The following is a 25,399-nucleotide window of genomic DNA, read 5'->3' as shown; positions in this document are numbered from 1 at the left end:
CCCTCGGCTTATACTCGAGTCAATAGTTTTTCCCAGTTTTTGTGGTAAAATTAGGTGCCTCGGCTTATATTCGGATCGGCTTATACTCGAGTATATACGGTATTCAGTTTTATACATTTTTTTCTTAGTAGAAATCTATTTTTGCTCACAGAATTACGCTTAGGATTTGTTAACGAAGAAAAATGTCAAACCTCTTTGTGAAGAATGCCACCCAGGGGAAGTTTCTGTTGTGAGTCTCTACAAATACACTTTGTACAAAGAGATTAGGAGAGCAGCTGTGCTATAAACAAAATAAATAACAGTTAAAAGAGAGATACCTGGTTTTGTTTAATATACTTTTTGTGCACATTTGGATTGTTTCTTTTGGTAAACATACTCTACTTATGGAGTCAGGAATGAATGTCTGAGCAAACCATTCTTTTCTATAATGTTTAACATCATTAATGCAAAAAACAAAAAACAAAAGAGGAAATGGTTTTATAAAGGGACAAAATCTGTGTATTTAGTATCAATATGTTATAAAACTGTTTTCTGTGCTGTTTTTTGATATATTTTATATGCTATTTTTTATTAATTTTTTTAACATCTCTTGCTTTGCTTTAGTTGGTTAAAAGTTGTTGTTAGCTCTAACACTCTTGTAGGACCCTTTCAAGCTTTGTGTTTCAAGAAACTGTATGGCAACACTCTTTTAAGGATCAAAAGCAGACAGCCCTGCCTTTCACAGTAAATGGTTACACTTAAGATTCTTCTCTGAATTCTTCATGCTTATATTTTTCTCTTATCAGAGAAAATAATCTGATAATCCTTAGTAGTCTCTGTTCAATGAATGTCCATGTCCTATTTCTTTTTGCTAAATTATACAAGAACTTTATAATTTTGTACCTGGTGCTGCTGGCTTACTGGTTTAAGAGAATAGTGACTCTCCCACTATCCACATTTTTCTACCACTGAGTTCAACCAGACCAATAAAAGCAAAAGTAAAATTGCTCCAGGAGAAGCCAACGAGTAGAACAAACTTCAAGGGCTTCTATTCCAACAGTAACTAATACGATGAGGAATAAAAGGAGGAGAAAAGATCATAAGCCTCATCTTAGGACCTTTTCACATCAAGTCCCTTCCTCCATTTCAAATCCTAACCTTTTTCCTGGCTCTTCTCTTCAGCCCTATTTCCTTACAGTGGACATAATGGCTTAGCAAAATATAATTAATTACATACTGAACATATTTATTTATTTACCCCCTCCTCATTTATTATTATCATTCACTTCTGCATTTGGTTATTCTTATCACTGGCATCTAAATTTAAGGCTGAAAAGATTTCCCAGTATTTGCATGTGAATTATAGAATATAAAACTAAAAGATAACTGGTTTCTTTTTATAAGTTGGTGGATAAATAAGAGCTACAGATTTTAACTGTTTATACAGTCATGGCCGAAAGAATTGGCACCCCAGAATTTTTTCCAGAAAATCAAGTATTTCTCACAGAAAAGTATTGCAGTAACACATGTTTTGCTATACACATGTTTATTCCCTTTGTGTGTATTGGAACAAAACAAAAAAAGGCAGGAAAAAAGCAAATTGGACATAATGTCACACAAAACTCCAAAAATGGGCTGGACAAAATTATTGGCACCCTTTCAAAATTGTGGATAAATAAGATTGTTTCAAGCATGTGATGCTCCTTTAAACTCACCTGGGGCAAGTAACAGGTGTGGGCAATATAAAAATCACACCTGAAAGCAGATAAAAAGGAGAGAAATTCACTTAGTCTTTGCATTGTGTGTCTGTGTGTGCCACACTAAGCATGGACAACAGAAAGAGCAGAAGAGAACTGTCTGAGGACTTGAGAACCAAAACTGTGGAAAAATATCAACAATCTCAAGGTTACAAGTCCATCTTCAGAGATCTAACATAACATAACATCAGAGTTGGAAGGGACCTTGGAGGCCTTCTAGTCCAACCCCCTGCCCAGGCAGGAAACCCTACACCATCTCAGTCAGATGGTTATCCAACATTTTCTTAAAAATTTCCAGTGTTGGAGCATTCACAACTTCTGAAGGCAAGTTGTTCCACTTATTAATTGTTCTAACTGTCAGGAAATTTCTCCTTAGTTCTAAGTTGCTTCTTTCCTTGATCAGTTTCCACCCATTGCTTCTTGTTCTACCCTCAGGTGCTCTGGAGAACAGCCCAACTCCCACTTCTCTGTGGCAGCCCCTGAGATATTGGAACACTGCTATCATGTCTCCCCTGGTCCTTCTTTTTGTTAAACTAGACATACCCAGATCCTGCAACCGTGCTTCATATGTTTTATCCTCCAGTCCCTAATCATCTTTGTTGCTCTTCTCTGCACTCTTTCTAGAGTCTCAACATCTTTTTTACATCGTGGCGACCAAAACTGGATGCAATATTCCAAGTGTGGCCTTACCAAGGCCTTATAAAGTGGTACTAGCACTTCACGTGATCTTGATTCTATCCCTGTTTATGCAGCCCAGAACTGTGTTGGCTTTTTTAACAGCTGCTGCACACTGCTGGCTCATATCTAGATGGTTATCCACTAGGACTCCAAGATCCCTCTCACAGGTACTACTATTGAGCAAGGTACCACATATACGGTACTGGGGCATTTTGTTGTTCTGGCCTAAATGTAGAACCTTACTTTTTCACTGTTGAATTTCATTTTGTTAGATAGCGCCCAATGTTCAAGTCTGTCAAGATCTTTCTGTAACTTGAGCCTATCTTCTGGAGTGTTGGCTATTCCTGCCAGCTTGGTGTCATCTGCAAATTTGATGAGTTCCCCATCTATCCCCTCGTCCAAGTCATTGATGAAGATGTTGAAGAGTACTGGGCCTAAAACAGAGCCTTGGGGTACTCCACTGCATACTTCCCTCCATGTGGATGTAGTTCCGTTGAGGACTACACGTTGAGTGCGGTTGGTCAGCCAGTTACGAATCCATCTGGTGGTGGTGCTGTCTAACCCACATTTTTCTACTTTATCTAGTAGTAGGTTATGGTCTACTTTATCAAATGCTTTACTGAAGTCCAAGTAAATTATATCTAGATATGCCTTTGTCCACATTATCAAGAACTTTGCAACCCATGGCACTGTAGCTAATCTCCCTGGGTGTGAACGGAAGAGAAAAATTGATGAAAGGTTGCAACGCAGGATAGTCCGGATGGTGGATTAGCAGCCCCAAACAAGTTCCAAAGAAATTCAAGCTGTCCTGCAGGCTCAGGGAGCATCAGTGTCAGCGTGAACTATCCGTCGACATTTAAATGAAATGAAACGCTATGGCAGGAGACCCAGGAGGACCCCACTGCTGATACAGAGACATAAAAAAGCAAGACTACAGTTTGCCAAAATGTACTTGAGTAAGCCAAAATCCTTCTGGGAAAACGTCTTGTGGACAGATGAGACCAAGATACAGCTTTTTGGTAAAGCACATCATTCTACTGTTTACCAAAAACGGAATGAGGCCTACAAAGAAAAGAACACAGTACCTACAGTGAAATATAGTGGAGGTTCAATGATGTTTTGGGGTTGTTTTGCTGCCTCTGGCACTGGGTGCCTTGACTGTGTGCAAGGCATCATGAAATCTGAGGATTACCAAAGGATTTTGGGTCGCACTGTAGAGCCCAGTGTCAGAAAGCTGGGTTTGCGTCCGAGATCTTTGGTCTTCCAGCAGGACAGTGACCCCAAACATATGTCAAAAAGCACCCAGAAATGGATGGCAACAAAGCGCTGGAGAGTTCTGAAGTGGCCAGCAATGAGTCCAGATCTAAATCCCATTGAACACCTGTGGAGAGATCTTAAAATTGCTGTTGGGAAAAGGCGCCCTTCCAATAAGAGAGACCTGGAGCAGTTTGCAAAGGAAGAGTGGTCCAAAATTCCGGGTGAGAGGTGTAAGAAGCTTATTGATGGTTATAGGAAGTGACTGATTTCAGTTATTTTTTCCAAAGGGTGTGCAACCAAATATTAAGTTAAGGGTGCCAATAATTTTGTCCAGCCCATTTTTGGAGTTTTGTGTGACATTATGTCCAATTTGCTTTTTTTCCTGCCTTTTTTTGTTTTGTTCCAATACACACAAAGGGAATAAACATGTGTATAGCAAAACATGTGTTACTGCAATACTTTTCTGTGAGAAATACTTGATTTTCTGGAAAAATTTCTGGGGTGCCAACACTTTCGGCCATGACTGTATTATATTTGTCAAGTACAAAAACAGACCGAAAATTGTAAATCTGATACATTGCTCCTGAAGACTGCATACAGATGCTGAAGGTTCTCAGTATTCAGCAAAACAGCCGTGGAGGCGCAGTGGTTAGACTGCAATACTGCAGGCTAATTCTGCTGACTGCCAGAATTCTCACTGGCTCAAGGTTGCCTCAGCTTGCCATCCTTCCAAGTTCAGCAAAATGAGGACCCAGATTGTTGGGGGCAATATGCTGACTCTGTAAACTGCTTAAGAGAGGGCTGGAAAGCACTATGAAGTGGTATATGAATCTAAATCTAAGTGTTATTGTTATTGCTATTTCAACTCATAGCAAGCAAAACTGTTACATTTTTCAAAATTAGTGTAATATTAATTATGAAAAAGATACCTCTTTAACACAATCCATTTCAATTGGGATTCAGGCCCGAATATGAGACTATGATGAATGCAATTTTGCATAATCTCTTGTGGGATTAGAATGGGGGTAGTACATCCATCCTTGCTGTTCTTGACCTTAGTGTATTTTGATACTATCAATCACATAATCTTTCTGGACCCCCTCTGGGAGATGGGGGTGAGTAGTACAGCATTTATTATTATTATTATTATTATTTATTCGATTTTTATACCGCCCTTCTCCCGAACATCTACATGAAGCCACTGAGTGAAGTCATTTGATCTTTAGGGTGAGGTATCATCAGTATGTGTGAGCCAGATTGATGTGATAGTTAAGGGACTCTGCTAGAAACTGAGGAATTGTTTTTCTGGTCTTGTTTTAGGTACATTTGGGTGACCCCTTTCTCTTAGGAAAGAGGTTGTGGTTCAACCCAAGCAAGACTTAGTGGCTTTAAGAAGTTGAATGTTCTCAAGCTACGGATCTTCCATTTTTGATTCTGGATGAGGTGGCACTACCTCAAACAGATATGATGAGCAATATGGAGGTCCTTCTGAGTTCATAACTTTTTAAACGAGCTGGGAGAACCTTTGCTCACGTTCAAGTTGTGCATCAGTTGTGCCTGTTCCTGGATTGGGAGGCCTTGCTCAGTGTTATTCATTTCACAATGACCTGTCTGGACTACCACAATACTCATTATATGGGACTGCCCCTGAAGAGCATTTGGAAGCTTTAACAGTTGCAGAATGTGGCTGCATGTACAGTAAACTGTGGTGACGTAGTGCATGTGAGCTGTACTGGTTGCCAATGTGCTTTCAGATACAATTCAAAGAGCTGGTTGACACCTTTAAAACCCTTCATGTCTTAGGACCTGGTTACTTAAGGGAACATTCTCCCCAGTTGTTTCCACCTGACTGGCCAAGCAGGATGGGCACATATTCTGGGTCCTGTCAGCTAAGAAAGTTGGTTGTCGGGGCCCAGAAGGTGAGCCTGTAGCGCCCACAGTATTGAACATTCTCCTTCTGGAGATCAGGATGTCCCCATCCTTACTGGCCCTTTCATAAAGTTCTGAAGCCCCAGGACCCTGGGTCTGTGAAGGGACACATCTTTTGGTTGTCTTAGTGATAGCTGCATTTTTCTTGGCTGCTGTGTATTTTAATTTTTATAGTTGTGATTGTATATTTTTGAACTTTGATTTTAAATATTGCTCGCTGCCCAAAACTATTGGCTCAGATAAGTGGCTATATAAACCAAAACTAAAGAAATAAAGAAATACCACTTACATTAAGAAACCTGCCTACATTGCCTTCCCTTGTGGCATCCAGCAAACATGGATTTTCTTCATTCTTTGGGCATGTCTCAATTTCTGCTGCCTCCTTCATACAAGCAAGTTCCTGCCTGTTTTTCTGAGTTTTTCCTTTTATTGTGCTGTCTGATTCAAGTATGTCTTTATGTTGTTTTTTCACTTTGTCATCTTCCATAGGCAGCTTGCTTTTCAATACAGCATCAGAAAGGAGATTCTCTTTATGGCAATCAGTATTAGCTTCAGAATTTATGGTGTTTACCAATTTCTCAAATTCTCCTTGCAGGCTTGATTCTGTAAAGAAGCATTTCAAGAGTAGCATATGATTTAGAAACATCTCACAGTCACATCTTCTAGTATCTAGTGTAGATGCTCTGATTTAAATTTGCTAGACCAATTTATTAAAATATTATTTTTGAATCTATCAGATTCCGAGCATGATCATGGCCATACCTAAGTTTTCAGTCTTTGGATCGAAGGACAAAGCCACTTTGCCTCTGCTCTGAATACTGTGCTTTATCTGTTGGCAGCTGCTTACAGGAGATTCACTTTTTCCAGAGATAATGACAGAGTAATGTCATTGCGCTATCTCTGCTTCCTGAGTTCACATATACAAATCCAGGAAAAGGCACAACTCTTTCAAGGAGCTGCCAACAAATACAGAAAATGTGGGATGTGAAGTATCTTATTTTCTCTGGATTAAAAACTGTGTATCTCTGATAATGGTTTACGCTCAGAAAAAAACCTGCATTGTAAGTCTCATGTCACGTATCACATAGCAGATCCCATGTATGCCTGCTAAATACATAAGACCGCAGAGCAAGAAGTTAGTTTTGTGTTCTAGGCAGCTATAAATTCTGAACTCTTCCACACAAGTAGATCATCACTGCTCAAAACTCTTCAAGTCAGAGTATCAGGGAGGTAATATTTGAGGCTATCTATCTACCAAAGATAAGAAACCATGGCAAAAGCTGAATATTATATTAATAGAATACTGTATCTTTTCTGTGCTGGTAAAAAAAATTCATGCTTTTACATTTCAGCATTATTTTTATGCAGATTTTTTTATTTTATTAATTGTAGTGCTTTTAATTCCTCAATAGTGGTTTTGAGATATGCAATTTTATTTTCAAATTTGTTGAAATGAAAAAAAATGGTGCAACTTTACGTTCATCTCCCTTTTTGGTTGCTGAAGTTATTCTTCTTGTTCCTGACATCTGACACAAAGAACTCTCGTCTTCATCAGAACTGACATCAGTAATTCCCTTTGAAGAAAGAAATCTAGTAAGAGTAGACAAACTAGGAATTTTAATCCTGGTTTTCTTTTGTTGGTTTCTCAAGGTTTTGATCTTTTTCTAGAAGCCATCTGGCTTTCTTGGGGCTTGGATACAACAAACACATTTTCTGGTTTTCATACAGCGCCACAGAACAAGTTGGGCAAGGGTGAGGTAAGATAAATAAAAATTAACTCTAAGATACTCTCCTGATCTCCAATCAAACCCAAATATTCTACTTAGGCAGGATCAATCTGTGAAATGGAGTATTCCAGTAGATCCATCTTGGAAGGACAAATTTAAAAGTAGATTCAGCAAACAGTGCTCTCCTAAAATAATCTCCTTTCTCAGACTCTCTTACTTCTCCTAACTACAAAGGTACATGAAATGTTTCAAACTCAGAACTGCTCAAATGCAAAACAGCCTTTTCAAATTTGAACTGGACTACAACAATTTCATTTGCCAGTTCAATGAAATGTTGGAGTACATTCATTATGGTCAAAACAGCTTGATTTAATCTCATGACAGTTATTTCAAGCTCAGAATAATTGACACATATCTAGACAATACAGGCAGCCCTCGACTTGTAACCTTCAGTGACCTATCCAAGTTACAACAGCACTGGAAAAAGTTACTTACAACTGTTGCTTCTGTTGCAGCAACTCCATGGTTGGGCACTTGGAAACCATGCAGGTGCATATGATGGTTGCAACCTCCCCATAGCGCATGATTGCTATTTGTGACTTTCTCGGCTGGCTTTCGACAAATAAAATCAATGGAGGAAGCTAAATTCACTTAACCATGAGATTCACTTAAAAACTGCAGTGATTTGCTTAACAACGGTGGCAGAAAAGGTCGTGACTCATTTAACAACCATCTTAATTAGCAACAGACATTTTGGTCCCAATTGTGGTAATAAATTAGGGATTATCTGTAATCTCATTAAAATATGTATATATATTCTTCTGGGGGAAAGAGAAGGAAGGAACAGTGCAGTTCATCAACTCCAGTAACTTTAAGATACATGGACTTCAATTCCCAAAATTCCCCAGCCGGCATGCTGAAGTCTACATATTGTAAAAGTTGTTGAGGTTGAGAAATACTGTGGTACTCATTGAGAAAAGTAAGATCTTCCCTTATTACCTGGCTACCAAATTTAGAAACAGAACAGATTTGAAAGATTCGAAGTATAGATTAAAATAAAGTAAAAAGCCAACAAGGCAGTTTAAAAATAAATGCAGAATATTTACTAGTTCTCGCTGTTGTCTTTGAAGAAGGGATGTTTTAGTTCTAGGTCTTGCAACAGTTTGTACATTCCAAGTCTTGTATGAAGTGTAGTTCTGAATTCTGCTAACAGAAACATGGTTTTATATAGCATACGTTAAAGTAGAATTCTTTAAACTATTTTTTAATTATTAATTGTAATAATTATCCTAGTAATTGTCCAGTGTTTACAGCAAATTCCTTGTCATCTTGTGGAAATTTTGTATTGATAAATGCCTAAAAGATTACATAAAAAAAAGGTTTTGATAAATTTGTAAAGAGACTCAAAGATCTACTTGGGAGTTTCATCCACTTTGAAGATTTAGCATATTCTACTGAAATAAAAGAGTTTGTATAATATTAATTATTGTCAACTGAACTATGTTGAAAGCCCAGCTCCCACTTAATTTGAGAAGAGATTTAAAGCATTAAAGAATCATTTATATACTAAGAAGGTTTTGGAACTGCTGTAATACAGGGCATCACCACACAGTGTAATATTATTATTATGTAATATTATTATTTGCATTTTTCATGTCGTAAGGCTCTTTTTCACAACTGGGCCTGCTCTACTTTAGAGTGATGCAACATTTAATGTTTTCAGCAAATATTTGCTGCCACCACTTTCTTTTTAGCCTCAACTATGATTATAAAATAAACCCAAAAATGCTTCCAATTTAGTCACCTGGAGGTCCCTCCCCCACCATTTTAATACATGGACATTTAAAACATACATTTAATGCTCTTAGGAATACACAACAATGAAGGAAATACAGAGGATTATTAAATTTAGAGGTGAGGATTAAACATCAGGAGAGGTAAAATGAACAAAGGAATAGTCTGGGTAGATTTAGCCACAGTGGGGATTAAGCCTAAAATTTTGTCTTGAAAGAAATCGGCCATTTGCCTCAAGCACACGTAAAATAATATCAACTTCCTAACACTACTCTCACTTAGTATTCTGAACACATTATTCTGAGTTGGATTGTATCTTCTCTGGGTCAGGTAGGCGGCTTAATTTCTTTGTTTCTTTATTACCACCAAAGAACCAGACTCTCCAACAAACTCCTTCCTCATTACTTAATCTCAAGGGGAGAGGAGCCATGCTTGCTCAGAGCATATATATATATATATATGTATATATATTCTGATCTAACATGGATTTTTAAACGCTTGTATTGTTAATGAGTCACTACTAGATAGACCATAAAAGTGGCTCTATCCAGATTCAAACAGTGAAGGAATGCTACCTATTTAAATATGTAATTTTTGTTAATTTACCGATTTGGTTGACCTTCAGCATTCAGATATAAAGACTGTTGTCTTCCAGTGTCCTGAGTAAGTTCATTCTCTGAATCAGAACAGACTGTACCCAGTTTTCTCTTTCTTGAAAATAAGCTCTGGTTGGTATTCTTGGTAACTTCTTCAATTTCACCACTATTTTTACCCTGGTAATGTTCATCTCTGGACATCAATTTCCCTAGAATAAAACACTGTATTTATGAAATGTATACCCCAGGTATGGCAGTAAAAAAAGACAAACATTTAAGGAGGGCAAAAAGGATATCTCAGGTTTGCCTAAAGCAGATCTCCCCTTGTCCTGCTGATTTTATGTGTTAGAGAGTCTAAATCTAAATGCAGGATACATTTAATGTTAATTTCAGATTACATTATTTTGTACCACTCCCTTCAATTGTAAATGCTGACAGTAAAAACTGACAGAAATCAAAAGTCTATTTGGGATAACTGAGAAACAAGAAACGCCAGTAACATATTGCGACAGCAAGCAATTTGAAACCTGCTCCCACCAAAACAAAACAGCTTGAACAGGACAGATTAATGAGGACATACTTGAATATTTTTCTCCCTCACACAGCAATCATAAGTGGTTGAGTGCTTAGCCATTTGCTTAAGTGAATTTTGGATGACCTGGAAGTGAAACCAGATCATCCAAAAATAAAGAAGTGATTTCTACTCCGGAAATACAGTTCTACTTCTACATTCAAGATTAATATGTGCAAATATGATTGCAAACTAAAATTTTAAAAAACTATGCATAACTTCAGAAGAACTTCTGAGTTTCCAGGATGCTGTTATGTCAGATGTAGGTAAAGGGAAAACTGTAAGGGACTAAAATAGCCCTACAGGAAGAGGTTAAAAGAGCCTCCCTTTTAGCAGATGAGAAAATACTGGAATATTTTATTAATTCCATTTGCGATATTCCTAACAAAAAATGTTCCAAACCAACTGGAGTATTTCATTTATCTCAAAGCTCTAAAATGCAATTTGCTGGTGAAATAGCTTCCAAAATTTTCAGTGTAGTATTTAGTATGTCATGGGCATTTCTTTGGGGGTGGGGAGAAGGGGATTTTATATATTTAAGAATTCTAATATAATATCCAATTAAAGCTATTATAATATCACTGATGGCCATAAAAGAGGACATAACAATGACCCTGAAATAAAATTGTTTAAGATGCTGGGTTATGCCACCTGGCTAGATGGTTAAGGCACCAGAATAGAAACCTGGAGACAGTGAGTTCTAGTCCTGCCTTAGGCATGAAAAACAGCTGAGAGACTTCGGCCTCAACTCAACTCACCTTTCAGGGTTATTGTTATTGGGAAAATAGGAGAAGGAAGGAATATTATGTATATTCAGAGCCTTGAGTTACTTATCAAGTAATAAAGGCCGGAAAATAAAATAACAAATAAATAAATAAAATAAAATAAAATAAAATTTTAGTTCTCTAGACAGCTTCACAGAGAAAATATTGCCTAGTCAGTCAGGAAAAGATGCTAGACAAGATTCTTTTAAGTAAAATAAAATCACAACTTGAATATTGATTTCTTTAAACACTTTTTAGAGGTAAGGTATCTATCTCAAATACCTAATTAATTACATAGCCTAAAAACAGAAGAAATGGTAAAACTGCTCCTACAGAAACAAATTAAGCTCAACGAATATTTATGCAAATATTAATTCGACATTGGAATCATAGTACTCAGTACTGAAACATTCAATGATTACTCAATCTTTTACTCTGTGTGTGTATGCGTGTGGATAATATGCACATGTGGGTATACATATATAAAATAAAATCATCTGTACTTAAAATACTTTTGCTCTACCTGCATAGGTACAAACAAATGTTCCCTTGTCAATGTCATCAAGGCAGCGAACTCCCCAGCCCTTCTTTTCAGTGCTGAAGACTTGTAAGCGAACTTGAAGGCCGTGCTGTACCAATCTGTTCTGGCACATGTTCTTGTCACAGCTGCAGAGGAAGCTGCATTCATAAACTCTGATACACAAAACAAAGGAGGATTATGGGGGAAAGCATCAAAGTGCGTGTGAGCACAGACAGATAAACAAATATTCACACATATTCACTCCTTCCAATATGGATGCTGCTTGCCTGGACAGAGAAAGATGAAGAAAAATAGGCAATGAGCATAGGAACTCAAGGAAAGACAACTCAATAACTACACTATTGTAAAACCGGAGGTTTCTTAAGAAAATAACAAATGTATGAACAATTGACTAGGCAAATAGAAAATCAACAAATGGTCTAGCAACATATTAGAATTCTTAAAATGATGTATAGTTTTAAAATGTATACTTTATATACCGTATTTTTCAGAGTATAAAATGCACCAGAGTGTAAGACACACCTTAGTTTTTGGGGAGGAAAATGGGGGGGGGAATCTATTTACCAGGTATTCACCTGGCTAATGTCCTTAAGTCTGGTCAGCTTCATCACATTAGTTTGCTGGTTTATCCCTGCTTGGGGATAAAAAACAGCTTCTAAAGCACAGCTGCGAGTTGGAGGGAGTAGGCAAAGCTGGAAGATTGCTTCACTCGCTAGCACCTGGAAAAAGCTACATTTGGAGTATAAGATTTGCAGCCTCTTTTAGGGGGCAAAAAGTGCATCTTATACTCTGAAAAATATTGTCAGCCTCTGCTCTACAACTTTATTTCTTTATTACTCTGGGTAATCTGTCTTCTGATTTATGCATTTACTGCTCTGCTTGCTATGGTTGTCATGGTAATGGGGGAGGGGGAGAATGCTGGAAGAGATACTGTGTGAAGGAGTGAATTAGAGGCCTTTCTTCAAACTTGCTCGGCAGTTGGAAGGCGGGCTGATAACAGTCAAGGTTAACGGCCCGAACATACCAGAGAGATGGGACCATCTGAAAATACACACCACATGCCCCGCTATGGGAAAGGGGATTGGACAAGGTTGACCGGACCAAAGGAAGGAGGGCTTTGGGGATATTTCTTATATGTAATTTCCGCGCCAAATACCTCAGAGCTTGCTTTCATTTTGTTTGCTTTCAGTTCATACTCAGTAAAAGTACCTATCTCTACAAACAATGGAGTTGGGGTTTTTCTTTCTTGAGTATTGAAAGGAGGCATACCTGACAAATATGGTATTTGCTAACAATTGGCATTCCTGGATGAATGCAGTTATTTATTGTGTCTTTTGTTTTAACAACTATTGCAATTCCTTAGCAGAGAATGTATTTATTGATACTTAAGTTCAATACAGAGACACAATGTAGTACAGGTAGTTCTTGACTTATGCCCACAATTGAGAATTTCTGTTGTAGAGTGCTCCATCGCTGGAGGTTCTCAAGAAAAGACTGGACAACCATTTGTCTGGGATGCAATGAAGACTCTTGCAATGAACCCTGAAGAGGGTTGTACTAGAAGACCCCCAAGGTCCCTTCAAGTCTTATGGTTCTATAAGTCAATGCAGTCATAAAGCAAGTCATCACATGACTAGACCTGATTTTACAACTATTTTACCACAGATATTAAGGGAATCATTGCAGCATTTGGCAAATCTGACCTCCCCAATTGACTTTGCTTGTTGGAAAAGTTGAAAATTGTAATGACTACATTTACTATACTGCACGAATCAAGAAGAGGGCCGTGAAAATATTTACAGATCCCTCACATCCTGGACATAAACTGTTTCAACTCCTACCATCAAAACGATGCTATAGAGCACTGCACACCAGAACAACTAGACATAAGAACAGTTTTTTCCCGAAGGCCATCACTCTGCTAAACAAATAATTCCCTCAACACTGTCAAACTATTTACTGAATCTGCACTACTATTAATCTTCTTATCGTTTTCATCACCAATCTCTTTCCACTTATGACTGTATGACTGTAACTTTTTGTTGCTATCATTAAGGGTTAAATTGCAACCTATGACCATCATTTGTGTTGTAAATGTTGTACCTTGATGAAGGTATTTTTTTCTTTTATGTACACTGAGAGCATATGCACCAAGACAAATGCCTTGTGTGTCCAATCACACTTGGCCAATAAAATTCTATTCTATTCTATTCTATTCTATTCTATTCTATTCTATTCTATTCTATTCTATTCTATTCTGATCACAAGACTATGAGGATGGTGCAACAGCTGTAACTTTTCCCAAGGCTGTTGTAACTTCAAACCATTGTTAAATGAATGATAAGTCAAAGATATCAGGCATGCTCAAAACAAACACTGACCAAAACAACATCTTTACAAACTTTTATTTTAAAATGCTCCACATGTAAGTAATAAAGGATAGGTTTACATATAATGCAAATGTGTCAATTTGGGACAGTTACAATACTCTAAAAACTGCCTATAGCTTTCAGGTCTAAGCCTGGGTTGCAAACACATTAAGCTGTAATCATCTGACAGCACCAGGATATCCATGCTCAAACCTAGAGTCATGTAGCAGTTCTTCAACACAATTCGTATTTCTTCTCCCTTTAGTTCCTTGGTGAAATGAGAAACAAATTTTCTAATAATTATAAACTCTTATTTAAAAGGGAGAGCCAGTCTGGTATAATGATAAAGCACCAAGCTAGAAACCAGGAGAATATGAATTCCAGTCCCACCTTAGATATGAAGCTAGCTGGGTGACGTTGGCCAGTCCCACTCTCTCAGCCCTAGCAGGAAGCAGAGAAACCACAAACCACTTCTTTAAAACTTTTCAAAAAACCCTGCAGTCGCCTGGAATCAATCCTGACTCAAAGACACCAGAATAATAGTAGTAGTACTGATAAGTCATATCAGCAGCTGTATGGAAAAACCATCCAAAATTCACTACTCAATACCGCCTAAATATACAGTACAGTCAGCTGGAGCACCACTTGAATGTCATCAGCATTGACAAAATCACTATTAGTCAATTGTAAATTGCAATTCCAATTTACTTGGAACAGCTTATAGCCTTATATCTTTATGCCTTTAACATCATTAAACAGCAATCGATGCCTATCCTGGGTCCTTGGGAAAGCCTCATGGGTGGATAAGAACGCCAAACCCAGTCTAAATCTCTGGCAGACTGTGCAACCAACCATAATAATATAAAACAGCAATGCAGCAGAGTTTATATGAGTGAAACATGTGAGTATATTAGATACAATGTAACAACTATCACAAACTTAACCATAGTATTCCTTACCCGCTGGAAATAGGTTCCTCCAGCCTTTTGTAAGTATAACCGTGAGAAGGTCCATTTCTTGGAGACATAGAAGCTTTCAAGACGGCTCTTTTTGTAAGAAGCAGGCACGTACATTTTGTCCTAGAAAGCACACAGTAGATCTAGTGGAAATAAGGATATGAAATAAAGCAACATGGCCCATTTATTTCCTGGATTCTGGTGTGATGATAACATTTTCAGAGAAAGCAAATATATTAAGTGCTTTCCTTGGTATATTTCATTTGGAATTTTGATGGACTTCTCCTCTGATGGCCATATTTCCACATTTATGTAATTTCACAGAATCATTTTAATGCTCTACCATTTCACATGCAAGTGAAGAGCAATAGCACAGGATAGTTTACATATTCCAGGGAAGATATTTCCTTAAAGTTTAAAAATTAAGACTTTCAACAAACAATTCCTTTACAATTGCACGCTGACCTTTCCCCTTTAAATAGGACATTTCAAGGTTTTGCATATTTGTAAACAAAAATAATCAAGTGTCTGTGTTTGATCTCAAATCTTGTAGATGCCACAGAAACCTTTAACAAGATGTTATTTAAAGAAACATATTTTGGCAAATCACCCCATTAGTTCATCACTACACACGTACTTAAAATAAAAGCTTTATTCAAAATGCTGCTTAAAAATGGACAATTATTCACCTGTCAATGCAGCCATCGGTACAGTTGCAGGAGTCAAGAAAACTGCTGGAGAAGTTATTCAAGACGTATCCATGGGGCCAAGAGGTCTTCCGGTATTTAAAGGAAGGCAGCCGATCGTGGTTGATATCATTACAGAATGACACTGGTACAGTCTCTGCCCCTTGGCTGATATCTGGATCAATGACAAATGCCTGGGGACTAGAACTGCTTCTGAATACCTGCACGTAGGTATTGAAAGAAAAGTGATCTAAAAATAAAAAGCTGCATTCTGTTTGAAATAAGTAATTCTGCACATCTTTGAAATTTCTCAAGCTCTTTCCACAAGGAGCTTTGTATAGCACATCATGTGATTTTGAGCCAGTGTCTGCTTTAGCATGCCATCTCTGGAAGTGACACAGCATTGGCAACTTCAAAGGGTTTTCCCCTTTGTAGGAATCCCATGGTCTTTTGGAAAGACATTTCTTAGAACAAACATGATCCTGGTAGAACTTGAAAGATGTCTCTGCAGATTCTCCTTCAGTTCTTAAATCCATTCCCTCATCAATTTCCAGTCTGCCGTTTACAGCCGTACATGTAAAAATTTAAAAAAAAAAGTGTCAAGCAATCAGTGAGACGTTAGGATTCGTCCTAACGAATCCTAACCTGTTCACCTGTTATCAGGTTCACCTGTTCAGTGAACCTGATAACTCAATCTCTCCATGTTTGATGCATGCTTTTTTTTAAATCCTACCCTCACAGCAAAGGGGAATGTGTGTGACAACTTCCTAGGCTGTATATAATCTCAGTGCAAAGGGATTCTGTTGGGAATCAACAGGGGGGAAAAAGAGTGGCAGATAGCTATTGTATTAACTGAACCTCTTAGAGCAGGGGTATCAAACTCATGGGCCGCAGGCCGGATGCATCACGTGCTGGCCCCGTGTGGTTTAGTGAAGGGGGAAAAAGTTCTGATAAGTCATGTGACGCCGCCATGACAGTGCGAGTTAGACACCCTTGCCATAGAGATTCTATGCTGGATTCAGCTTTAGGTAGACTAAAATCTGGGCAGAGATGCTGGTTATTTATTATTCAGGCAGCTTTCACCATCATTATTTGCATTAGGAAAACAACACAATGATCTTAATCCAATAATATTTATAAATTGAACTGGTATGCCAGCTTGACAGCCATGGATAGAAAGACATTACAGAGGGTGATGAGCACAGCACAAAACATTGTGGGCTGTCCCCTGATATCACTAAAACACACCGCTAGGACTCGTTGCCTTAGAAGAGTGAGGAAAATCCTCAGGGACTACTCACACCCTGGTCAGCAGTTCTTTATTTTCCTGCCGTCAAGAAAGAGATATAGAAGTATAGGCAGCCGCACAAATAAGCTGAAGAACAGTTTTTATCCATGGGCTGTCAGGCTTCTGAATGGAAAATAACCTTATAACAACATAGTACGATGGACTTGCGGGGCTGGCGCAGTGTCCAATAAATTCACATGGTGCAGTAGGATTGAGTGCTTGTTAGTAGGATTCACTAGGTTAGGGATTTTTCTTTTGCTGTCTTTTACTGTGAGTTGTATTGGGTTGGGGGGTGTACAAAGGGAGGCTCAGCCAATCTCATTGTAGACATGTTGTACTCTGACAATAAAGGTTTGAATTTGAATTTGAATTCTACAATTTTCTGTTAATCTATATAGTAACGACCTTTCATATTGTTAAGTTCCATTAAGTTTTACTCTAAAAACAGCACAAGACACTGAAAAAATCCCCACCTGAATTCAATCTTTTCTAAGAAGATACAAATAAGGATTCTCTTGTCACATTATCATCGACAGTAAGTTTTAAGGACATAAAAACCGCAGCATTATTATTGATGTTGGCAAATTAATGAGCAAAAGCTAACCTGGGTTGAAGAACTACCTGCCTAAATAGGGGACAGCCTATTTATCCATAAATCTGAGAACTATGCCTACAAGGGTGTTTGCTGATGTAGGAACAGATTTTGCCTAGAAGTAACTGATTAAAACTCATCCAAATAATGAGAAATAACTATTGCGAAAAACATTATTCTGGAAGTTAAGCCTGTGCAATCCCTAACTACTCCAATTCTGGACTGCAGGAAATGCTGTGTCCAGATGCTCAACAGGAGACCAGGAACTCTGCCCACTTCCCCACTTTTCTTTCTTTTGGGCTCTTTTCTTGGGTTGGGGAAGAGAGATGTGCCTTATATAGACTTCTGTGCACCATCAGTGACACACATACCAGTGGTGAAATTTGAAATGGTTTACTACCGCTTTGCTGGCTGCACACGCGTAGTGCGCACCACACTCCAAATGCCAGATGCGCATGCACACAGTGCATGCCAAAAGGAAGCACAGGGTAAGTAGAACAGCACGGGGTGTGTGTGTTCAGCTGTGGCGCACAATCTTTTTTACTTTTAAAAGCATTTTTTTTACAACCTATTTGGCTGAATGGGTTGTAAAAAAATGCTTTTAAAAGTAAAAAAAAAGGCTCTGATGATCAGGAAGCTCAGCTGGGATCGTCAGAGCCTTTATTTTTTTTACCTTTTAAAAGCATTTTTTAAAAGAAGCGGCAAGCGGAGAAGCTGGCAACCGGGCACTGGGTGGGCCTGGGGCCAGGGATTTTTGCTACTGGTTCTCCAAACCACCCTCCACCATCGCTACCGATCAGCCTATTCGGTCTGAACTGGGAGCATTTCACCCGACACACAGCCATTAGCTGAGAAACAACGCCACAGAGATCTCAAAGGTGCTGTTTTAAAAGACAACTGGACTGTTTTTTCCTTGAGGAAAAAGAAGATTTTTCGCTTCTCATCCAAGAAATTTCATCGGTTCTGGCAGGATGACTGAGAATTTCCATAGACAATGACAGAGAATTGATATAACTATGCTGACATATTCTGATTGGGGAACACAGACTTGCTTATAAAGATTCAAAGCAAATTCCTCCAATTATCATAAAATGTTCAGCAATGTTTAGCTATGCAGCCTTTGTATCCAAAAGAAGTATGTATTTGCCATTCAAAGGGCATTTCAATTTCTAGAAAAAGGCAGGGCAGGGAGAAAAAGGTTTAGGAGAGCAGGCAGTAACCAGGAAGATAAATTGGAGAAGTACGGGAGAGGAGGGCAGAAACTGAAAACAATCTAAAAGAGAGAAGATAAAATAAGATCCAAAATAGACAGAAAGATAGAGAAATAATGGGAAAGGCTGAAATTCATATTCCAAACAGTCAATTTGACTGATGTACTCTAATCTGTTTAGCGTACCTTACTTTCCAAATGAAGTTTCAACTTGAATTTCTAAGATATAAAAACAGCAAAAGAACGATTTATAGAGTTTTACTTACAAAGAAAAATCATCTCCAGCATCTTCTGTAATTTTCCCTGGAGAAGACAGAGGTAAATCCAGATGGCATATATGCTTATCTTCTTTAACAACAGGAAAAAGAAAATTACAATTTAGATTTGTCACAATTATGCATTTAAGAAATTATTAATCGCATCATTGAAATTAATGTTAATGCTAATACAGAAAAATTAATCAGGCAAAAAGTATTTAAATGTTAATTTATTACTGTAATATAATACAGAAGAGGAATTCACTTTTTCTTCCTCATCTCAGAGTTCATGAAATATACAGCCCACCTCCAGTGCACATAAATTAACCTGTCGCTATCACGCTTACAAAAAGCTGGAGGATGCATGCAGAATGAAACTGTTATTGTAAAAACTTGGGGATTAGAGAGCAAACCTTGATGTCCCCACTCCAACTCCATAAAAACAGTTGCACAGGATGGAGTTTGGTGGTTTTACCTATCTGAAGGGCAGAGTTTGCGCTGAATTTCTTTTCAGTACTTTTAGACGTCAAGCTTAGGGACAAAATAGATGCAACATATTCCTCTTATATTTGATGCACCAGTAGGAGCACTCTTTGTCCTGTTTAAGTGATGAACAATGGATAAAGACAGCTTTTAGTAAAACAACAGTAAGTGTTAAAAAGAGGTAAACCAGCAAGAATTTGACTCCATAATATTCTGCTAACAGAGGTCTGTTGATTAGTAAATCCACAGACATGTATTATTGGAAAAGCAACTGATTCACATGTAAAAGCCATCTCCACTAAAAAGGTCAGGCAGTATGCGAGGTAAATTCTTCTATCCAAAATCTGGAAGGGCTTGGTAACAATGAACTAGACAGTGTATCATTCTGACCCAGTTCAGGGGAATTGCATGCCTTGCTACTGGAGATGGTGAATACTAAATTGACTGGCTTCAGCTTTCCCAAAATGCTTACTAAAGCTTTTGATCTGTCACAATGAAATATAAATTTGGGTCCCTCATAAAATATGACTATATCAGGTTTATGTTTTATGAAAAATTAAAACCACAAATTCCCAAGTACTGAATCTGCTGGAATGGAAAATCCAATATGGAAAGTAGACAATAGGAATCAGGCTCAATTTCCTTATAGAAAAATCAGGCAAGAGCCAGTATGTGAGGAAAAGTAATTCCTCAGGCTTTTTCTTCTGGCTAGGTAAGAGGCTAATGCCTATAGAAAGGAAAAATTTCATCATCTGTTATAGCAAAGCAATGAGATTTTTCATACCATGCACCAGGGGTAAGAGGTCAGTCATACCCAGCTGATTCACAAGTGCCAAAGCTTGACTGCATTCTGTTCAAAATAACAAAAACAGAAAACTGCACTGAAATATAGCATTTTAAAAGGATGTAGATGTTAATAAACAGTAAAATGGTACTTTTGATTGATATCTCTTAGCTGAAGTCCTCCATACCAGGGGTCTCCAACCGTGGCAACTTTTAAGACTTGTGGACTTCAACTCCCAGAATTCCTCAGCCACGTTTCCATACATTTTGAGACTTAAGTGTGATTCCCAACCACTTATAGTCTGTTACATACTTATCAAATATAGGTACATATTTTGGAACAAAGAAGCACCATATGTGCAGATACATTTTTTCTCCTACTTATTATTTTCACAGAACAAGGAGCAAGGAGCTATCAAGGTCAACAAATTTGCTCACTGCAGAATCTAAATTAAAACATTCCTATTAAAGACCAAGAGAGGCAGTTTGGTGTAGCTGTTAAGGTACAAGGCACAAGACGCAATCAGGAAATTGTGCCTTAGGCATGAAGCCAGCTCAGTAAATTTGGGCCAGTCACTATTTCTTCACCCTGTGAAAGCAGCAATAGCAAGCCATTTCTAAAAAAACTTTGTCAAGAAAACTGCAATGACTTGAGTCAACTCTGACAGTAAGACACACAAATAAACAAATATAAATAAAAATCAAGTAGAATCTGATTAAATAACCTGAATAAAGGGATGCATGCTAAATTTTCATCTAATTGGTTCCACAATTAAGCTGATATCTCTCTTCAAAGAGCTGAAAATCAGAAAAGCTATTACTGTTCTGTACTTAAAAAAAAAACTTCTGAACAGGCAATGTCCTTTATTTAAATATGTGCACAATATACTTTCAAAGGAGATAATGGTGGGTTAGTTCTAGTAAATTCAGAATAAAAATCTATAGGGATATTCATGGATTACAAATGCCCTGTGTAAATCTCATGCAGTGTACTCTGATCTATTCCCCAACAGCTCACTGGACAAGGGTGAAAGGGAAAAGAAAGATGCAAGGCAGACAGCAGAAAGAGTGGCTCCATGCAAACTGGCTTCAGTCCACCCACCCATCCCTGGCATAGGTGACCAACAGCAGAAAAAAAAAGGCTCTTACATTTGCTGCAAAGTCTTCCCTTTTTGGGGTGGGTAGGGGGCTGAACTTACTCAGGGAAAGAAAGTGCGGGTCTGCACTTAAAATATATTTGTCAGTTTCGGAAGGCAATTTTCTTTTTTTCTTTTTGTTTGTTTACATTTATACCCCGCCCTTCTCCGAAGACTCAGGGCGGCTTACAGTGTATAAGGCAATAGTCTCATTCTATTTGTATATTTTTACAAAGTCAACTTATTGCCCCCCCCAACAATCTGGGTCCTCATTTTACCTACCTTATAAAGGATGGAAGGCTGAGTCAACCTTGGGCCGGGCTCGAACCTGCAGTAATTGCAGGCTACTGTGTTCTTAATAACAGGCTTTTACCAGCGTGAGCTAAACCGGCTTCTTAACTGCCACATATTTTAGCTGGGGAAGTTGGGAGGGGGTTGTTGTTGGAGTGGTAGAAAGTTAGTCGTAACAACATTCCGTATTCCAAGGACTTTTGCCTGCGTCTGATGTAGACTGCCTGAAGATTGTATCCAATTGAGTGGGAAGAGTTCATTGGACAATGTGATCAACTTGTGGGTGTGGGGCAGGGCTGTGAACTGTCAACTGGGTGTGAAAAACCTGGAAGCTTTCAGTTTCGGGTTTTCCCAGTTGTGCCAACATGACATCTCTAATAAATTGGAACTTTAAGGAACCTCAAGCCTCAAAGCTTTATTTCATTAGGGATGTTCCTTGGAACCCTGACAATATTCACAAAGTATAGTGGTACCTCGGTACTCAACATTACTTGGTTCTCACCATGCTGAATACCAAAAATGATGAGTGCCAAACAAATTATTCCCATAAGGAATAATGTAGTGAGTCACAAGGCAGCCAACACCAAGAATGCCACACAAACAATGAGTAATATTTTCGTATCAAAATGGGTTGAGTACCAAATTTGATGAATTTCCAAAGCAGTCGAGTACGAAGGTACCATTGTAGTAGAAATAAGATTTGCTTACTAAATTCAGCTGCAATCTCTGCATGGCTGTTGTATCCAGTTCTAACCCAATCATTATAAATTATTGCAACTTGTCTGCGTAGGACAGATTACTTAATATCACTAATTATACCTGCAAAACTGAATATAAGTTTTGTTTCACTAATTTCTCAATTTAGTGTGATAGTTTACAAAGATGTCTAACCTTCACTTGTTGCAGTTCCATCTTCAATCTTCTGCTGCAAAGACAACAGTGCCTTGTGCATACACTCAAATATATTGTCTACTTTATTTTTTTCCATGTGCTTCCAGAGCCTTTTTGCGTCAACTATGAACAAAAAAATGTTTTCATTTACATTTTGAGTGACATCCTAATCCCACCTCAATCCCCAGTATGGATTAGCATAAATATCTATGAATGTGTACTACATAAATATAGCATAGACTTAAAAAGAAGAGTGTACAATATAATATGTATAGTGCAGAAAAAAGAAATGATTTCTCCTTCACTGAATACTACAATTTACCCAACAGGGAAAAAACGGTGGAAAATTCAAAACAATAGGAGATACTTTTTCAAAGCATATGTAAAATTATGGAATTTACCTGGGGAGGGAAGAGAAATGATGTAGCATGGTTTTAACAGAAGATCTGCAACGTGCATTAAATATAGCATAAAATGATGCTTTAAAAATAGAAGGCTATAAATCATTTCCATATCTGCAACTATTTATTTTTATTTATTTATTTTTATTTGTCAATCATATATAACAGGTAAAAGTATAAACATAATTTGGATACATAAAAAGAGTAAGTAAAAAAGGAATATTAGGACAGGGACGGTAGGCGGGTCCACTAATGCACGCCCCTTAATGCATAAATGCATGCATGTCTCGGATGTTATGTTCGTTGCTAATCGGTGGTCATAATATATTGAGTTAATATATCGTATTAAAGGATTAAACGCTTATAAAACGCTTATAAAAATAATAAATAAATAAATAAATTCAGTTCCAAAGGCAGCGTCTCAAGCGTGGCGCTTTCACCTTACAGCAACCCTCCCTGGGTCCCGGTTCCCGCCCCTACCTCTCGTTACCTTTCATCGCGTCGGCTTTTCCTTCAACGGCCCAGGCCTTGCCCGCAAACGCCGCCCCGGCAGGACTGTGCTCAGCCGTGCAAAACAACAAAGCTGGCAGCACCAGCGGCCAAAAGACAAAAAGCCGGGGGTGGGGAGAGAGAGGGGAGCGTTCCTCCCGCTAAGTCCGTCGTCTGCACCAGCGGCATAGACTACACAGGAACGGCGGCTCAAAGGCAAGAACTGGGCAACAAAAACCTGACGAGGAGCTTTCACGACGCCACCCCTCTTTGTCGGAAATGACGAGCGCCTATCGGAAACCATGGGAAAGGCATGCAAGAGCTCTGGCGATAGGTTATGTTAGTGTCCGCTTTATTGCAGGTGAAACAGGCGATTCGGAACAAGTATTGGCTTCTTTTATAAATACCCCAGCAATTACAGTATAAGGCCATATGTGAGCGGGAACAGTCTTTATATAGCGAGACACCAGGCCGTAAAGCGACGCCGTTTGAGTGGGGGCCGTATCTGCATCTTCAGACAAGATGCTTTAAAAACTTTAATGCTTTAATAAAGAACTGTTTTAGCATTTCAAATACGAGGGTCCCCCCCCCACTTTGTTTATTATTACAGTATAACTTCTGTTGAGTGTTGAAGTGGCACGACTGTGACCGTTTAGGAATCAAATCCTATATAGGACATAAAAAACATTGGGTGGCAGAAATCAAAGTGGAGGTTTAACACCAGAACTGCAAAAACCTGTATGGACAGCAAATGGAATCAAAGAGATATAAAGCAGCCTAACTGTTGCCATCTAAAGTTTTCCAGACCTGGCCTAGCCAAAAACAGACCACAATTTACCCATATATGAATTACACAAGAGCTGCAGTGGATACAAATAACACCTGATAATTGTAGCTTAGCAAAATACAATTGCTGCTCATTAGATATTGTTGGAAGAAAAATCCACCTGGTTCAGTTCCAAGCTGGGAGAAAGACGCTGGAAATAACAATGGAGGCTGATTGGAAAGAAAGGCTGTTCATTGATCAACAGAACCTTTTGTGGTTCTGGGGCAACTGACCAATTTGTTTGGTTTTACATGGGCTTTTATACAGTGTTTTTTATAGCATTTTGTAATCTGGAGGGTTGCTTTGTGTGTTTTTAATTATTTGATTGGTTTTACTTGTTCCGCAAAGGTTCTGGATGGGCCTTAATTATAACTTCCTTAGTCCTAATCCTGTCAGGCATGTGTACAGTAATTGATTTTATCTTATTATCTATTGCCTCTACCCTGCCTTTCTAAATGGACAGGTATTGTTTCCACTTTTCCCAATGGTCATGTCCTGTCCCTAATCCCATCACCTGGAGGTGAAGGTATTTTGTGAATAGGCTGGCCCAGAATTTCTTAATGAGAATCTGCTGTAGCCTATTAAGAAAGACTGGGGGCTGCTTTCTGTCTTTAAGAGCATGTTTTTCCATTAAAGAATCCAACACTCTCTATACTTTACATTAATGTTCTTTTCGATCGTGAAGAGAACACAACAACTGTGTTCTCTTCACTGAGGATGTTAAACTATTCAACACTACAGACATTGCAACTACCCTTCAAAAAGATCTTGACTATGTGTCAGATTGGTGGCAACTTCAAATCTCAACCAACAAATGCTTTGTCCTGCACATTGGCAAAAAAAATCAAAACGTAAAATACAAATTAAATGGACATAACCTTATAGATGACCCTCACTCTGTCAAGGACCTTGGAGTACTCATTTCTAAAGATCTAAGTGCCAGAGCCCACTGTAACAACATTGCCAAAAAGGCATTAAGAGTTGTTAACCTAATCTTTCGTAGCTTCTTCTCTGGTAATATTGTACTGCTAACTACAGCATACAAAACATTTGCTAGACCAATTCTCAAATAGAAGCTCATCTGTCTGGAACCCGCACTGCATATCGGACATAAATACAATTAAGAGACCCCAGAGGTATTTCACGAG

At 38.3% G+C, this 25,399-nt stretch overlaps 1 protein-coding gene across 1 annotated transcript; it reads right to left on the bottom strand.

The window, feature by feature from the left end:
- Positions 1-169: 169 nt before the first annotated feature.
- On the bottom strand, positions 170-23,826 carry SETDB2 (SET domain bifurcated histone lysine methyltransferase 2). The gene is made up of 12 exons (XM_058182579.1): positions 23,427-23,826; positions 22,536-22,658; positions 20,219-20,284; positions 18,961-19,042; positions 15,608-16,159; positions 14,922-15,041; positions 11,576-11,745; positions 9,728-9,926; positions 8,434-8,530; positions 7,078-7,174; positions 5,890-6,203; positions 170-280 (listed from the first exon to the last, which is right to left on the bottom strand). The coding sequence occupies exons 1-12, from the start codon at positions 23,431-23,433 to the stop codon at positions 170-172; spliced, it is 1,938 nt and encodes a 645-aa protein (XP_058038562.1). The 5' UTR covers positions 23,434-23,826.
- Between the last annotated feature and the right edge of the window lie 1,573 nt (positions 23,827-25,399).

Source organism: Ahaetulla prasina, chromosome 1, assembly GCF_028640845.1.
Source record: "Ahaetulla prasina isolate Xishuangbanna chromosome 1, ASM2864084v1, whole genome shotgun sequence".
Taxonomy (NCBI): Eukaryota; Metazoa; Chordata; class Lepidosauria; order Squamata; family Colubridae; genus Ahaetulla; species Ahaetulla prasina.
This window is presented reverse-complemented; position numbering and strand designations above follow the sequence as displayed.

What these genes read in the sequence shown, in the direction of transcription:
- SETDB2 (XM_058182579.1), bottom strand. An exon ending in CCTCTTACCCCTGGTGCATG is followed by an intron (nt 19,043 to 20,218) that starts GTATGAAAAATC and finishes CTGTTGTTAAAG; the next exon opens with AAGATAAGCATATATGCCAT. An exon ending in ATGTAGGCAGGTTTCTTAAT is followed by an intron (nt 281 to 5,889) that starts GTAAGTGGTATT and finishes TTTTGTTTATAG; the next exon opens with CACAGCTGCTCTCCTAATCT.